Source organism: Microcaecilia unicolor, chromosome 14 (genome assembly GCF_901765095.1).
Source record: "Microcaecilia unicolor chromosome 14, aMicUni1.1, whole genome shotgun sequence".
Classification (NCBI taxonomy): Eukaryota; Metazoa; Chordata; class Amphibia; order Gymnophiona; family Siphonopidae; genus Microcaecilia; species Microcaecilia unicolor.
The window spans coordinates 2808889-2827479 of record NC_044044.1 but is presented as its reverse complement, the minus strand read 5'-3'; the positions used below and the strand labels follow the sequence as shown (position 1 = coordinate 2827479).

At 43.3% G+C, this 18591-nt stretch overlaps 1 protein-coding gene across 2 annotated transcripts in view; it reads left to right on the top strand.

Moving 5' to 3' along the window:
* Window positions 1-18591, top strand: part of PLD2 (phospholipase D2) — a 215903-nt gene that overhangs the window by 107399 nt on the left and 89913 nt on the right. For both annotated transcript variants that reach the window (XM_030187610.1, XM_030187611.1), the window contains 3 exons: window positions 10106-10198; window positions 10770-10922; window positions 17117-17266. In XM_030187610.1, coding sequence (XP_030043470.1) covers window positions 10106-10198; window positions 10770-10922; window positions 17117-17266 — 396 coding nt within the window. The remainder of the gene's footprint in view (window positions 1-10105; window positions 10199-10769; window positions 10923-17116; window positions 17267-18591) is intronic.

Below are 18591 nucleotides of genomic sequence, written 5' to 3'. Positions count from 1 at the left end.
CAGGAGGAATTGAAACAGCTTAAAGAACAAGTGGAGGATCTCGAGAACAGGTCCCGCCGAAATAATTTACGCTTTAAGGGGATCCCCGAACTGGACCTCTTTAATAACTGTGAGGCGGTAGTTCGGGAACTTTGCCAAAACATACTGGCTTCAGATTCGGTGGGTTCCCCTCCTGAAATTCGAATACAAAGGGCCCACCGTGCGGCGGGACCGCGGAGAGATTCGAATCCAAGAGATGTGGTGGCCTGTTTCCTAGACTTTCCTATAAAAGAGCAAATTCTGAGGAGAGCACGGCTGAGTAAAGAATTTGAATGGAAAACCTATAAGATAGGTGTTTTCCAGGACCTAGCTCGAGTCACGCTGCAAAAACGAGGGAGCTTCAGAGAAGTCACCGGTTTCATGAGAGCTAGAGGGATCAGATACAGATGGCTTTTCCCCTTTGCGGTGTGGATTACAGTGGAAGGAAAATCCCGCAAAGTTACAACAGCGACGGAAGCATGGGCGGCACTACGTTCCATGGGATGCAAGGACATACCAGCACAGACCCGGGAATCAAGAGAAGAAGTAGCACCAAGGAGAGACTCTGCATGGCAGGTTGTAGTGGAACACGGGAAAAAGGGAGAAAAACAAATAGCTTGAGGCCTAATTGGGTCTGGAATGGACTGACTCTGACAAGTGGAGAGATAAGGTGGTTGTACCACCATCTCCCCCCCCCTTTTGGGGTGGGTTTTTTTTTTTTTTTTTTTTTTTTTTTCCTTTCTTCTCTTCTATTGATATCAGAGAGCAGGTGGTTGATAAAAGGAGCTGGGAGGCTATGAAAGATTTGCGAACTGAGATGCCTAACCAGACTGGAAAAGAACAAGCTGGAGGGAGAGTGGAGACTACACGCTGCATCTTTTGAGAGAGAGATGACTGACAAACAGCTAAGACCTGTATGAGAACATATTGGGTTTGGTTAAATTCAGGTTGATGGGAAGATATGAACGACTTGTAATTGGGGGCCGCAGCCAGATTGGAGGGGGTGGGAGGGCTGTATCTGGAAGAGAGAGATGTCTGGTAATCCACTAAGTAAGGCCTCCCCCCCCCCCCCTTTTTTTTTTTTTTTTTTTTTTTTAGTTTACCTTTATTACTATTATTAGTCAGTGGAGTCTTTGATTTGATACAGAGCCCTGATTGTATTTTGGGGATCGATATAACTGACATTGTAAGTCGGGACTGTTAAAGTGTTATGTCCGGGAGGGGGGGGTTGTGGTGAACAGAGGGTGGTTGATTTCTTTATACAGATCCATGCCTCTGGGCGGCTACGTACTTGTTCCTCAATGGCTGATCATGTACAGAGATCGGCAAAGGGTGGGGGGATGGGTAGGGAGGGTGGGGATAAGGGAAAGGGGAAGGGTAAGGTGGGAGGGGGAGGGGGGAACAGAGGGAGGGTTGTGGTAGGCTCATGGAATGTGAATGGACTTAACAACCAGGGGAAACGCAGTCGAATATTCAAAGAACTAAATAGATTAAATTGGGAGATTACGATGCTTCAGGAAACACACTTGAGGCCAAGGGATGCACATTTGTTACGACACAAGTCATATCGAGAAGTGCTGGTCCACCAGGGTAAGGAGAACAGGAGAGTAGGAGGAGTGGCGATATTAGTGAAGCACAACTGTGGGTTGATAATACAAGAGGAATTTCGGGACTCGAGTGGCAGATGCTTGGGTATCAGGGGACTGTGGCAGGGTAGGGAGATCACGCTTCTCAATCTGTATGCACCTAATGAAGATCAGAGGCAATTTTTTGACAACCTGATGAAGGAAATACAGGGGTTCATTAGAGGTCAGGTGATTATAGGAGGGGACTTTAACCTGGTTCCGGACATAGTGCTGGACCATTCGTCCAAGGGTATGGGGCAAGCGGGGAGTGTTGGGCGTAAGGCTATGAAGCGATTTTTGAAAGAAAACGAGGTGGTTGATTGCTGGAGATTAATGCATGGGACACAGAGAGATTACACACATTTCTCGCATGCGGCTCAGACCTATGCGAGACTGGATAGCTTATGGGTCCATCGAAATAGCTGGCCCATGGTAGAAGCAGCCGAAATTGAACCATGTCATGTTTCTGACCATGCGCCCATCTGGATAAAGCTAAAGGGATTGGGAGGTAAGTCAGGCAGAGGGGTGTGGAAGTTAAATGACACCTTATTGGGGGATGAAGTGGTAAGGGAGGAAATTAGACAAACAATGCAGGACTTCTATCACTTTAATGATAATGGGGAGGTTAAGGATGAGACGCTCTGGGATGCAATGAAAGCAGTCATTAGGGGAGTGTTGATAAAGTGGGGGGCGAGGAAGAAAAGAGAGCGGGGACAACAGTTATTAGACTTGCGAACGCGATTGATCAAGGTAGAAAAGCAACATAAGCAGCGTCCTACGCTACAGTTGGGAGAGGAACTTAAAAGGATAAGAGGAGCACTGGCTCAGTGGCAGATGATCGAAATAGATCATATGCGAGCCAGACTGAAACAGCAGACCTTTGAATCTGCCAATAAGGCAGGGGCCTATCTGGCTCGGATGCTAAGAGCTAGAAGATCCAAGGCGCTGATTCAACAATTGAGGGATGGTAGTGGTGGATGGCACCATACTGATACTGATATTGCGGGGTGCTTTGAGGCCTACTATAAGGAGCTATATAAAAAGGAGGGGAGTAAGACAATGGGGGAAATTGCCCAATATCTTGACAAGATAGAATTGAAATGTTTAAATGAGGCTGAAAAGGCCCGTTTGGGAGAGCCGCTAAGATTGGGAGAGGTGCAGAGGGTCATTAAGAATCTACCGAACGGGAAAGCCCCGGGTTTGGATGGGTATACGGCCCGGTTTTATAAGTGCTTCATAGAAGAACTAGGGCCCCGGCTTCTTAGCTTAGGGAATGGAATATTAGAGGGGGGGGGATGTACGAGCTCAATGATGGAGGCAGGTATTTCCTTGTTGCCCAAACCAGGTAAGGATCCTACATCTTGTGGTTCTTACAGACCCATTTCCCTTTTAAATACTGATGTCAAGATTTTGGCCAAGGTTTTGGCCAATAGGCTGGGGGGGGTTTTACAGAAATTGATAGGAGACGACCAGTCAGGATTTATTCCAGGCCGGCAGGTGGGAGACAATATACGTCGCACATTACATTTACAGTGGGAGGCGCAACATAGATGTCCAGGGGTGGTGTTTTTGGCAGTTGATGCGGAGAAGGCCTTCGACAGAGTCGAATGGGGTTTTCTGAAGGCCGTGATGCAGAGAATGGGCCTCGGGGAAAATTTTTGCAAGTGGGTCATGGCGTTATATGCCTCGCCCAGGGCATGTCTGTGCGTTAATGGCCAATACACTTCCTTTTTCCCAATAGGAAGAGGGACAAGACAGGGATGTCCCCTGTCGCCCTTATTATTTGCCTTATATGTAGAGCCCTTAGCAGAACTTTTGCGAACTCACCCCGAATATCGGGGTATAGTGGCGGGACGGAGAGAACATCGTTTGTCACTTTATGCAGATGACTTATTACTCTATGTCAGGGAACCAGAGAATACGCTGAGGGTGGTGGTAGAGGTATTGGGGGAGTATGAGCAATTTGCGGGGTTGCGGGTAAACATGGATAAGAGTGTAGGGATGGGGGTATCTGTCTCCCAGGAAGAGGAGGCTCTTTTGGAACGGTTGTTCGGTTTTAGGTGGGCTAAGTCTCACATTAGATATCTGGGGGTTCAGATCCCTAAAGATCTGAGTAGGATATACAATCTTAATTACGGGAAGACAGTGGATAAGATTAAGATGGACCTTTCTAGGTGGAAGGGGATGTGGTTATCCTGGTGGGGGAAAATATCAGTGATAAAAATGAATGTGTTGCCCAGGTTACTATTTCTCTTTCAGTGTTTACCTGTTGCAGTCCCCAGGAAAAAATTAAGACAGTTACAAAGACAGGTTTTACAATTTGTATGGGGAGATAAACATCCACGTTTGGCAGGCAGAGTGATGTGGGGTGAGGTAGAAAGGGGGGGAAGGGCAGTGCCACGGATCGAGTGGTATTATATGGCAGCGCAAATTAAGATGGTTGCGGAATGGCAACGAGATAGGTTAAAACCAGCGGGTCAAGTGGAGCAATCCTATTTCCCACAAAGAGCATTAAAATCATTATTATGGACAACGGAGGGGGCAGGGAGGGTGTTGGAGGGGATAGAAAACCCTTATCTTAGACATCTGTTGGGGACTTGGAGAGACTTCCGGGCTCAGATGGGACAGGGTAAGGGCGTATCCACAAGGGCAGAGATACGATGGGAACCGAGTTTCAGAGCGGGGAGGGAGAGCGGGGTCTTCAAGAGGTGGGCACACTTAGGCCTCGTGAGTTTCCGGGATGTATTACTGGGGGACAGAGTTAAAAATTTTGAGGAGTTGAGGGATAAACATGGGCTCCCAAAAGAAGATTTCTTCTCATATTTGCAGATTAAGTCTTATTTGGAGACAAGGGGGTGGAAAGGAGAGAACCCACAGGAGAGAGAGAGTCTGGAGAATTTGTGGGGGCTGTTACAGAAAGTACCTAGGCACATATCAGTGATTTATAGATTTATGAGGGGTAATGACCCTGCCCCTTATGGATTTCAGACGGCGTGGGAAAAAGACTTGGGATGTAGCTTTGATGAGCAGGAATGGGAGAAGATTTGCAGAGAGGTACAAAAAGCGTCCACGTGTGCTTTGGTACAAGAAAATGCATACAAAGTCTTGACCAGGTGGTATTATACACCGGAGAGACTAAAACGCATGTTTCCCAATGCCTCTGATCTTTGTTGGAGATGTAGGCAGAAGAAGGGATCTTTTATTCATATCTGGTGGTTCTGCCCCAAATTGGGAATATTTTGGCAGACAGTGATGAAAAATTTAGTAAAAATGACGGGGGAGTCCCTAGTGTGTAGTCCTCAAGCGTGTTTGTTGGGATTGTACAATGAGGGCACCTCCTGGGAACGGAGCAAGTTACTCCGATGGGGACTGGCCGCGGCAAAATGCCTTATAGCACGCGGATGGCGAACTCCTGACCCACCAGCAATGGGAGATTGGAAGAACAGGTTGGAATCACTTATAAATATGGAACGCCTCACGGCATATCGCCGAGATGGGGAGTTGAGACGTAGGCGGAGTTGGTCTAGACTGCTGAATAGCCTGGAGAAAATTAAGCCTTAAGGAAAAAGGGGGGGGGGGGTATAGGGGTTGGGGGGGATTGAGGGGGGAGGGGAAGAGGGACAATGGAGACATGGGGTTTTTTTTTTTTTTTTTTTTCCCTTTTTCTTTCTTTTCTTATTGGGATAAAAGATAGGCAGTTATAAATAGTTTGGAATACAGTGGAATGTATGCTTAAAGGTAGCTTCGTAGGATATATAGAGGAAAAGATGAATCCATGATGTTGATGTAATAATTAATCTAGCAGATGTTGTTCCTAAGACCTGTAAGGATATGACCCTGTTAGGACATTTTGTGCATTTTCAAAGAAATTGAGGCTGGTTGGAGGCTGAATTGGATGTTTTACACTGTTTATTTAAAGACATAATAAAAAATTTAAAGATGAAAAAAAAAGAAAAACTTCACTGGCTCCCTATCAAGGAACACATAAATTTCAAAGCCCACACAATGATCCACAAGATCCTCCATGGCGAATCTCCAAGCTAAATGACCAACTTGATTGATCTTCCAGCCAGAAATAGGTCCAAATCTTCCCGAACATATCTCAATCTTCATCTTCCCAACTGCAAAGGCCTCAAATACAAAACCTACTATGCTTCCAACTTCTCCGTGATAGGCAGCCAACTCTAGAACGCAATACCACGACATATCCGAACAACCAATGAACACCTATCCTTCTGAAAGCTGCTGAAGACTTACCTCTTCAAATAAGCTTACCCAAACAACCCAACTTAATTCTCAAACCTAATTCCACACCATCAGCACTACCCATACCCCAATCCTCTCCCCAACATCTCTCCCCATTGTTTCTACTCTTTTAACTTGAACATCTCTTGATACTTTGTATCATACTTTGTATATCTATGTGATACTTTGTACCATACCTTGTACCATACTTTGTGTTAGCTCTGTGATACTTTGTACCATAGTTTGTAAGCCACACTGAGCCTGCTATCAAGCGGGAAAGAGCGGGGTATAAATGCTATTAATAAATAAATACATGGCAAGATCCCAAAACAGTACAATACACTTTATTCTGCTTATCCTAGAAATAAGCAGTGGATTTTCCCCAAGTCCGTCTTAATAAGGACTTATGGACTTTTCTTTTAGGAAGCTGTCCAAATCTTTTTTAAACCCCGCTAAGCTAACTGCTTTTACCACATTCTCTGGCAACGAATTCCAGAGTTTAATTACACGTTGAGTGAAGAAATATTTTCTCTGATTCATTTTAAATTTACTAGTTTGTAGCTTCATTGTGTGCCCCCTAGTCCTAATATTTTTGGAAAGAGTAAACAAGTGATTCACGTCTACCCGTTCCTCTCATTATTTTATAGATCTCTATCATATCTCCCCTCAGCCGTCTTTTCTCCAAGCTAAGAGCCGTAGCCACTTTATCCTTTCCTCATAGGGAACTCACCACATCCCTTTTATCATTTTCGTCACCTTTTTCTGTACCTTTTCTAATTCCACTATATCTTTTTTGAGATGTGGTGACCAGAATTGAAAACAATATTTGAGGTATGGTCGCACCATGGAGTGATACAAAGGCATTATAACGTCCTCATTTTTATTTTCCATTCCTTTCCTAATAATGCCTAACATTCTATTTTCTTTCTTAGCCACCGCCGCCGCACAATGAGCAGAGAGTTTCAATGTATCATGAATGATGATGCCTAGATACCTTTCCTGGTCGGTGACTCCTAACATGGAACCTTGCATGACGTAGCTATAATTTGGGTTCCTCTGGGCTTCCAGGATGGTATTTCTGAACAGCAACCACACCATGTAAATTTTTTACCCTTGCAGCCGCTCTTCTGAGTCTTTTTTCTGTCCAGGGGCGCATATGACACTTTTGATGTAGCATCCAGGCTCTCTCCTCAAGGTATAGCAATGTGCAGACTCTCATAGCTGCGTGTTTTTGACCTGGATCACTCGGTCCAGCAGAGAATAGCAGATGTTACTTGCCGGGGAGATAATCTTTTCGGAGAGAAGGTAGAAGATCTGCTACCACCTCCTCAACTAGGAGGTATTTTGGTGGATCACGGAGTGCCTATTCCTATTCCATGCGTAGGTACACTCCAGCGTCTCGCCAGCCTACTCAGGCTCAGCCCCAGCATGCTCGTTCTCATCAACAGCGTATGCCCAAGGCTCCTACTGCTCCCCAGCAAAAGCAAGGGACGGGCTTTTGACTGGCTCCAGCAAAACATAGCCAAACTAATAATGTCCGTGCCAGTTGGGGGGAGGTTAATGTTTTCTCACCAAAGGTGGCCTCTCATAAACTCTGATTGGCAGGTTCTTAAAATAGTCCAGTTAGGATACACCCTCAATCTGGAATTCAAGCCTCCAAATTGCCCACCGGGAGCTCATTTGTTCAGCTCCCAGAACAGGCAGGTACTTGCAGAGGAACTCTCCGCCCTTCTAAAGGCCCATGCAGTTGAACCCGTTCCACCAGGGGAAGAAGAGCTGGGATTCTATTCCAGGTACTTCCTTGTGCAGAAGAAAACGGGGGGGGGGGGGGGGGGGGGGGGGGGGGGATACGTCCCATCCTAGACCTAAGGGCCCTGAACAAATTCCTAGTCTGAGAAAAGTTCAGGATGGTTTCCCTGTGCACCCTTCTTCCCATGATTCAGGAAAACGATTGGCTATGCTCTCTGGACTTAAAGGATGCTGACACCCATATCCCGATACTTCCAGCTCAGAGGAAGTATCTTTGATTTTGGCTGGGAATGCAGCACTTTCAGTACCACATACTGCCTTTTGGCATGACGTCAGCGCCCAGATTATTCACAAAATGCCTATCAGTGGTTTCGGCATTGCTAAGCAGGCTGGGAGTGCATTTGTTTCCTTATCTCGACGATTGGCTGGTGAAGAGCACCTCGGAGGACGGTGCTCGGAAGTCCATGCGGAGAACTATTCAGGTGCTGGAACTATTAGGGTTTCAGAATGGCTAATAAGCCCAGCAGCAGCTGAGACTCAGCTGCAGCAATCACCAGGAAACTACTGGTGCTGTGCAGGCTCAAACAAGCCAAGCAAGTCTGGCAGCCTGGAAGATCCGGACCGGACTCGGCTGAAATCTGGAACGGGTGACAGCACACAGACAAACTAATGCAGCCAGCACACAAAGACAGACACAGAACTAACACAGGAAGAACAGACAGGAGCCAGCTTAAAAGCTGACCGCCGGAAATACGGTGAGTCTGAGAGGGGTCACGGCCACAGACGTGACAGTACCATAGTGCATAAATACAAGGGGGGGGGGGGGGGGGGCATCAGGTCTATGGCTGGTGTAACCATAGGCGCATAAATATAAGGCACTGTAATGTCAGGTTACACTAGTATTCTACAACAGGATCTCACCACATGGAAATGGGGTGCCTAAATGGAGTTGCCCACTTACAACATTGCTCCCTATGAGGGCAAGTTAATAACAAGTGTAACCCTGGTCTCTCCACAAAGGTCTGGGCACCAGCTAGCTGTTTGGGTCAGCACCCAAACCAGGGTCACTACAAACGTTTTATTCTACTGAGCTGGGCGCGGGATGGGCTTGATCCCAGTAGGCCGTAGGGTTTTAAGCCTCATTTTTACTTTATTTTTTTCTTAGTCTGGGAGCAAAATAACTTCACTATCATGCCAAATAAATTCTCCACTCCAGGATTTGTATTTTATTCAAAACAGAACTTTACTGGAATGCTGCAACAAGGAGATATCCAAACTTCATATGTTTCTTTAATAAACAGTTCAGTCTGTATCAAAACAGTTCAATATGCTGAAACAGGTTTTTGAGCCAATCCAAGATTTTTGGTGTAAAAGTTCCAACTACTTAGTTAATAGTCTCTTTGTAAATTCTAGGGTATTTACATATTTACAGCTCCACCAGTCCTCCAATCTTGCAGAACAATCCAAGGTTGTGCTTGTCATGCTTGCTGCAGAAAGCTGTCCCGCTGGGCTTTTACCCAGTTGCCAGACCTACTTAGGACCAGACTTCCCTGTCTGTCCTTCCTCTACAGCTGCTGCCTCTGGCACTGAATGGACTCTTTCCTGTTCTGCTTCCGGGCTGGGTTGACCCTTTCTACTCACTTGGAGCACTCCTCACACTCCAGTTAATGCTTTTGTTGGGAAAGAAAATCCTTCTTTTTTTTTTTCAGCCTTAGGTTATTTGGCCTATCTATGATACCCCCTCTCCTCACAGGTCCTGGTGGGGATGAAGGTAACCAAAGACCATGTGCTCACTAATCCTATCACTTTTATAACTTCTCAACTCCACACCCATTGTCAGTTATTTTTGCTAATCCTCCCTCTGGGCTGGCTCTTCACCCTCCCACTCATGCTGTTCTCCCTCTTCTTCCCCCCCCCCCCCCCCCCCCAAAGTGAATCAGAAGAGTTCTATAGCAGTCTAGTAATTCCCTGAGGAAATTTCCAAACACAATTTACCAGGGGATTACATAAGACACCTAGTTTAAGATGGCAAAGAGGCGCCTACCTAGATGCTAGTTATAAAGACGCATAGAAATTATGCCCAACTTTCAGGCGTGGACATTTACATCTGTTTTCAAGTAGGTGTAAATGTCTGCACCTAGATTATTCAAGTACTCATATAGATTAGCATATTATCTAATCTACGTGCATACTTGCAAACTCCACCCACTGTCCACCCAAACATGTAGTTGCCACCCTGCTTTCAATTTGATCTACCCTATCACTACAATATAATTTGTTCCCTAGTCCAGTTTCCCATTGGTTATCCTTCTTCCACCAAGTCTCTAAGATGTCTATTATACAGTATCTACCTCTTTATTTCTTGCTATATACTCTCCCATTTTATTTTTTAGGCTGTTTAATAGTATTTTTTAAAGATGCTGGGCTGTGTTTCTTCTTCATATGACCTCCTTCAATCCTTGTTGCAGGGAAGGGATTATCCTGAAGCGTTCTGGGGGTCACCGGATCCAAGGTTTTAACTGTGCTGGTCGGCACCAGATATGTTATCGATGGTCGAAAAGGTGCGTACCATAATCAGATACCTTGCAAAGGATTCCATGCTATTAATATTCCTCTATACTGTGCTACTGCCATTAATACTTCTTGTCCTGTATGCTGTGATTAATACTTCCCATCCCATTTCATTGTGATATTACTTTCCACTACTAATATTCCTTTATCCTGTGTTTTTAATACGTGCTCCATTGGCCCATGTTATTAAGCATGTGCTTCTTCATGCCACATAGATACATATGTCCCTCCATTCTATGTTATTAATGCACATATTCTACCTGTCCTGTGTTGTTGATACATCTGTTTTTCTTGTCCCATGACGCATGTGCTTCCTGTTCCATTTTATTGATGTATGAGATTCCCATAACATGTTATTCATATGCACTGGCTCTTTCTTTCATGTTACTTTTAAATGTATGCTCCCTGTCCAGTGTTGTCTCATTCACATTTTTTGTATGTTTCCCCTCCTCATCCCATTCTACTGAAACATATATGCATTCTATCCTATATTATTAATACATATGTGTTCCCTATCCCTATGTATGTTCCTTCTTCTCCCCTTTGGTTCCACACCTCTAGGTGGTTAGTAGTAAAAGATTCCTTCCTGCTCTACCTGAAACCTGAGTCTGGGATCATTTCCTTCGTTCTCCTCTTTGACCCGGGATTCAGCATCCAGATGGGCAAGAAGGCAACGGAGACAAAGTATGGGGTCCGCATTGAGAACTTTTCCAGGTACCACCCTTTTTATGAAAAAGACTAGTTGTTTACCATTCAAACAGGCCCACCCTATGCATAAGAAAGTACATCTCCTTGGGGTAGATAATCAAAGTGATTTAAACAGCCAGGAGAGGCCCCTAGCAGTTTAAGTCGCTTGTCTTGGACTAAGGAGGAATATTCAGCAGTACTTAACTGAGCAGTGCTGCTGAATGTTTCCACCAACCAGACATCTCCAACAAGATTAGGAGCAGGCTGGAAGCAGAGCTAGAGCAGAGCGGTGACCTAGCAGGTTAACGGTGATATTCAGTCATCAAACTGGCTAGATAACCACATAAACAGAAAAGACTGTCCTAACTTTATGCAGTGAGGTTAACCAGGCTTTTGCAAGGACCAGCAGTGCTTAGAGAGCTTTCCTAGAACTAGCTAACAGTAGCTCTTTTTGGTTTTACATCTTGGAAGATATATAAGCCTATTTGATTGACTACTAGAGTCCCCTGAGGCAGGCTCTTTGAGTTGAAACACGGTTCTGTGTTAGGTCTTTGTGTTTATCAATAAAACCACACTGTTAAGCATCTTCTATTGTCAATGTGATTCCATTGGAAGGATCATCTATCCACCTTACTGTTGTGCCTGATGTCATGGACTCTGTAAGGTTTCTTTCATACTTCCACTCCATAGTTACTTCCTTTGGTTATAAGTACATAAGTGTTGCCATACTGGGACAGACCGAAGGTCCATCAAGCCCAGTATCCTGTTTCCAACAGTGGCCAATTCAGGTAATGAGTACCTGGCAAGATCCCAAAACAGTACAATACATTTTATGCTGATTATCCCAGAAATAAGCAGTGGATTTTCCCAAGTCCATTTTAATAATGGCTTATGGACTTTTCTTTTAGAAAGCTATCCAAACCTTTTTTAAACCCCACTAAGCTAACTGCTTTTACCACATTCTCTGGCAACGAATTCCAGAGTTTAATTACACGTTGAGTGAAGAAATATTTTCTCTGATTTGTTTTAGCTTCATCGCATGCCCCCTACTTCAGACCTTTGCTATTTATTAGATATATATATGATATGATACAATATTTATATCTGCCAACTCCCAAGATTAGTTGGTTCAAAGTGGATTACAACAAAATTGAATAAATAAGCTTAATAGTAGACTTTAGTAAACAAGTATGTTTTAAACTTTTGCGAAAAGAAGAATATATTGGCATAGTCTTCAGTTTAAGAGGTAAAGAGTTCCAAATCTGACAGCTTGGTGAATAAAAGATAACTGTAGATGCTTTCTATAGTTAACATCTGATAAAGAAGGAAAATAAAGAAGGTGAGAGTTTCCAGCCCTAGAAATAGCTAGAGATTTTGGGAAAGTAAATAGATGTACTAAATAATCTGGACATGAGCCAAATAGTTTATAAACCCAGCATGCAAGCTTAAAAAATACTCTGGCCTCAATAGGAAGCCAATGTAAACTCATTAAGCATGGAGAGGCATGGTTAAACCTTTGTTTACCAAAAATTAATTTTGCCACAGTTTTCAATTTTATTGGAATAAGATGGTCTTAAGAACCCAACCTGCTCCTTCCAAATCAATGAAGAACTACATGTTGCCATTCTCCTATCCTAAATTTTATATGCGTCACTGCAGAAAATTTCTCCATGCTACAGACTCTAGGCAAGCTTTTATGTTAAAAGAATTCAGTGATCTCAACCAGCTTGGTATGCCTTTAGTAAAACAAACACTGGGGTGAGGATTGACCTTTTGGGGGGGCTAGAGCACCTTAGGACGCATGGCCTAATGGTTATGTTTGATTGGGGGGGGGGAATTTTATCACATTTTCTATGTTATTAGGGAATTTTATAGATAATTTTATAGAGTTTTGTGAGAGAAACATAGCATGTACTGAAAAGTGCGTATTTTTAAAATTTAAAATCATAAGAGCGCAAATTTTTGTTGGTGAAATATGTAAAAAATGTTCTTCACCCATTATATCCTATGGGACTTCAGGTTTTCAAAATGATGCTGATGCCATAAAATTCTAAGTTTTTCTTGAAAAAACTATACTTTTATGATGTCATAGCTACCGCCACAGAGACAGTTGAGGACCTGTTCTGGTAAGGGGAGCCTGTGTCAGAGGGGCTGGCAATGTAAGAAAGTTTATTCTGCCAAGTAATGTTTGCAGAGACTGTTTTTCTTAAATAAGTAATTTGGTAATCCCCGGCAGAGACAGTGGGGTTTTGCCAGAGCCTTGGAAGAATTGAAAATATGTCTAAACTTGAGCAAGGAGTCCTAAACTAGAGGGGTTTTCCTGCTTTCTGACACTAACCTGTGGAGAGAAAACATTAAAGGGAAATTCAGACACAAAGCTACATGATCTAAAGGGGTTAAATGTTGAATCAGATGTTAAGAGAAAATTAAGTATTCTTATCTGAATTCATACTTGATGGTGGTTCCTGTACAATAGTAAAGTAGACCTGTAAAGAAAAGAAGACACAGGTTAAGCTTTATAGAAGCCTAGTGAATTTTGCAGAATTGTTCTTACAAAGTTGCTGCAATAGCTATTTAGAAAAGTATGTTATAACTTGAACAGAATGTTTTATTACTCTTTTGTGCTAAGGAAAACCAGAACTTGTTGTCTTTTAAAGTTTCTCAGTGAAATAAATTTTAAGCTACTCATTTTAGCATCTAAAAAGAGTCTGTGTTTGCTCAGTGATTGCTGGTACACACACACCAGGACGTTAAAACAAGTATATTTGTAAACTTCTGTACCAATCAGTCTCAGGGAAAACGTCTTAACCTTAACCAATGTGACCAACAGCCATGAAACCATGGTTGGGTTAAACTAGCAAACTAACTAGCGGCCTGTATTCAGTTCCATTACACAAATACTCTATTATACTATACTCCCCCTATCCTGTAAGGAGCAATCCATAAAATTTAGACAATCAAGGAGGAAAAAAGCCTCAAAGTCTTCCATTTTTGCCTCCACTAATCCTACTACATAAGTACATAAGTACATAAGTAGTGCCATACTGGGAAAGACCAAAGGTCCATCTAGCCCAGCATCCTGTCACCGACAGTGGCCAATCCAGGTCAAGGGCACCTGGCACGCTCCCCTAACGTAAAAACATTCCAGACAAGTTATACCTAAAAATGCGGAATTTTTCCAAGTCCATTTAATAGCGGTCTATGGACTTGTCCTTTAGGAATCTATCTAACCCCTTTTTAAACTCCGTCAAGCTAACCGCCTGTACCACGTTCTCCGGCAACGAATTCCAGAGTCTAATTACACGTTGGGTGAAGAAAAATTTTCTCCGATTAGTTTTAAATTTACCACACTGTAGCTTCAACTCATGCCCTCTAGTCCTAGTATTTTTGGATAGCGTGAACAGTCGCTTCACATCCACCCGATCCATTCCACTCATTATTTTATACACTTCTATCATATCTCCCCTCAGCCGTCTCTTCTCCAAGCTGAAAAGCCCTAGCCTTCTCAGCTTCTCTTCATAGGAAAGTCGTCCCATCCCCACTATCATTTTCGTCGCCCTTCGCTGTACCTTTTCCAATTCTACTATATCTTTTTGAGATACGGAGACCAGTACTGAACACAATACTCCAGGTGCGGTCGCACCATGGAGCGATACAACGGCATTATAACATCCGCACACCTGGACTCCATACCCTTCCTAATAACACCCAACATTCTATTCGCTTTCCTAGCCGCAGCAGCACACTGAGCAGAAGGTTTCAGCGTATCATCGACGATGACACCCAGATCCCTTTCTTGATCCGTAACTCCTAACGCGGAACCTTGCAAGACGTAGCTATAATTCGGGTTCCTCTTACCCACATGCATCACTTTGCACTTGTCAACATTGAACTTCATCTGCCACTTGCACGCCCATTCTCCCAGTCTCGCAAGGTCCTCCTGTAATCGTTCACATTCCTCCTGCGACTTGACGACCCTGAATAATTTTGTGTCATCGGCGAATTTAATTACCTCACTAGTTATTCCCATCTCTAGGTCATTTATACATACATTAAAAAGCAACGGACCCAGCACAGACCCCTGCGGGACCCCACTAACTACCCTCCTCCACTGAGAATACTGGCCACGCAATCCTACTCTCTGCTTCCTATCTTTCAACCAGTTCTTAATCCATAATAATACCCTACCTCCGATTCCATGACTCTGCAATTTCTTCAGGAGTCTTTCGTGCGGCACTTTGTCAAACGCCTTCTGAAAATCCAGATATACAATATCAACCGGCTCCCCATTGTCCACATGTTTGCTTACCCCCTCAAAAAAATGCATTAGATTGGTGAGGCAAGACTTCCCTTCACTAAATCCGTGCTGACTTTGTCTCATCAGTCCATGTTTTTGTATATGCTCTGCAATTTTATTCTTAATAATAGCCTCCACCATCTTGCCCGGCACCGACGTCAGACTCACCGGTCTATAATTTCCCGGATCTCCTCTGGAACCCTTCTTAAAAATCGGAGTAACATTGGCTACCCTCCAGTCTTCCGGTACTACACTCGATTTTAGGGACAGATTGCATATTTCTAACAGTAGCTCCGCAAGTTCATTTTTAGTTCTATTAATACTCTAGGATGAATACCATCAGGTCCCGGTGATTTACTACTCTTCAGCTTGCTGAACTGACCCATTACATCCTCCAAGGTTACAGAGAATTTGTTTAGTTTCTCCGACTCCCCCGCTTCAAATATTCTTTCCGGCACCGGTGTCCCCCCCAAATCCTCCTCGGTGAAGACCGAAGCAAAGAATTCATTTAATTTCTCCGCTACGGCTTTGTCCTCCTTGATCGCCCCTTTAACACCATTTTCGTCCAGCGGCCCAACCGACTCTTTGGCCGGTTTCCTGCTTTTAATGTATCTAAAAAAATTTTTACTATGTATTTTTGCTTCCAACGCTAATTTCTTCTCAAAGTCCTTTTTTGCCCTCCTTATCTCCGCTTTGCATTTGGCTTGGCATTCCTTATGATCTATCCTGTTACTTTCAGTTGGTTCTCTTCTCCACTTTCTGAAGGATTGTTTTTTGGCTCTAATGATTTCCTTTATCTTACTGTTTAGCCACGCCGGCTGACGTTTAGTCTTTTTTCCCTTTTTTCTAATACGTGGAATATATTTGTCCTGAACCTCCAGGATGGTGTTTTTAAACAGCATCCACGCCTGATGCAAGTTTTTTACTCTGCGAGCTGCTCCTTTCAGTCTTTTTTTCACCATTTTTCTCATTTTGTCGTAATCACCTTTTCTATAGTTAAACGCTAGCGTACTTGATTTCCTAGTTTCACTTCCTTCAATGCCAATATCAAAACCGATCATATTATGATCACTGTTATCAAGCGGCCCTCGTATCGTTACCCCCTGCACTAGATAATGAGCACCACTAAGGACTAAGTCTAGTATTTTTCCTTCTCTTGTCGGCTCCTGAACTAGCTGTTCCATGAAGCTGTCCTTGATTTCATCAAGAAATCTTATGTCCCTTGCGTGTACAGATGTTACATTAACCCAGTCTATATGCGGGTAATTGAAATCCCCCATTATTATTGTGTTGCCCAGTTTGTTTGCGTCCCTGATTTCCTTTAACATTTCCGCATCCGTCTGTTCGTCCTGGCCAGGCGGACGGTAGTACACTCCTATCACTATCCTTTTCCCCTTTGCACATGGAATTTCAATCCACAGTGATTCCAAGGAGTGTTTTGTTTCCTGCAGAATTTTCAATCTATTTGATTCAAGGCTCTCGTTAATATACAATGCTACCCCTCCACCAATCCGATTCACCCTATCACTACGATATAATTTGTACCCCGGTATGACAGTGTCCCACTGGTTATCCTCCTTCCACCAGGTCTCAGAGATGCCTATTATATCTAATTTTTCATTTAGTGCAATATATTCCAACTCCCCCATCTTATTTCTAAGGGAGGTTATTTCATATACTTTCCCATAAGGAAATATTTCCTTACGTTTCTCCAATCCCTTAATTCTACTCATTGTTCTAGAACTTTCTTTCCTCTAAATAATGCATTATATATTATTTTAATATCTATATAATTCTTATTTTCTTTGGTATACATAATTAGGTTCTTAGTCATTTTGGGGATAGACTGCTTTTCAGTGAGTTGGGATGGAGCAGGGTCTCTAGGGGCTGTTAAAGTGAATTCTGTTTGATGCCCTCTTCCCAGGACGCTGATCCTGAAGTGTAGCAGTTACCGTCAGGCTCGTTGGTGGGGTCAGGAGATCAATGACTTGGCACATAAAGAAGGCAGTGACTTTATGAAGATGCATCGCTATGAGTCCTTTGCTCCTGTACGAGAGAAAACCCCGGTGAAATGGTAAGAGTATACATTCCTGAATGCTTGGAGGTACTGAGACTGTCATGCCCAGAATTCTGCCAATGCATGTCAGTCCTGCCCTTCATTATCTGTGGTTTTCCAGTATTGAAACCTAGGAACAAACTCAAGTTGTGTATCTCACAGGGATGTCAAAATTAATTGATTTTGATAGGTGACACACGCACTTTTGGGTTCTCAGCCAATCAGAAGTGAGGACACACCAAAACCACCCCCACCCCAACCCATCTGAATGATGTCACCGCCTAAGCTACACCCACTCCCCAACCTCTTTGATGACATTACTAGATATGATGTCTTTACCTTGCCCCTTTTGCATAACCATGCCCATTGCCCTGTCTTATTTGAATAGCCCTGCCCCTAACCCCATTCCCTTTTTGCGCAGCCATACCCCCAAACCCCACCCCTCTTGATGATATCACAGGAAGTGATGCCATAGCCACACCATACCCCTTTTCCAAGATGGCAGCAACTGCTGTATACGTCGCGTCATTTCCTTTTTCCAGTATTAGCAACCATATTGGATGGGGTTATGTGACAAAAACTGACATTGAAAAGCCCTGATACTGCCCCCTACAGGCTTGGCAGAATTTATTTGTACGTGCACAACTTATCCTTTTTTTTCATCGTTTAAAAAAAAATTTTTTCTCTAAAAAAGGACACCTTTTTAAAGGTGGATCAGTAGCCTGATATACAAAGCCTCCCTGCTTTTTTCAAGAGATCGCAATGGCTCTGTTGTAAAAAAATCATTCAGCCACCCACACCAACCCCTCCTTTTCCCTAGCCCAACAGCCTAATTTTGTCTGCAGTCTTCAACTCCCCCCTTTTCCCTTTCCAAGCCATCCTCCTAAGAAAGAACTAGTGTGAATGCTATGGGGGCTGTTCCTCCCTGCTTTTTCAGAGCTAGAGAAAAAAAAAGTTACAGATATGCAAACTTTTTTCATTTTAAATGCTTTTATTTTCTTTTAGCAGTGTTCACCTCGGAAACTGACAAGTTTTCTTTTTTTTAATGTGAGTACAGTACCAGTAAAAGAAATAGCAATAAAAGTGGCAGAATAAATGCTTTATACAGGGATTATTTTGCACCTAATAGTATTCATCTAGGAAGCATACAATGTTTTGAATAGGTTACGTAAAAGCATACGCAAAGAGTATGGATATAATCAGTAGCCATAAGGCAATGTGCTAAAATTTTGACTCAAAACTCATTTATCATACACAACCCTTTGAATTTTTTAAAGTACACAAAATTCAGCGTGTCACTGAGCCTTGTTTCTATCGCTTTTTGCTAAATGGATATTTTAGTT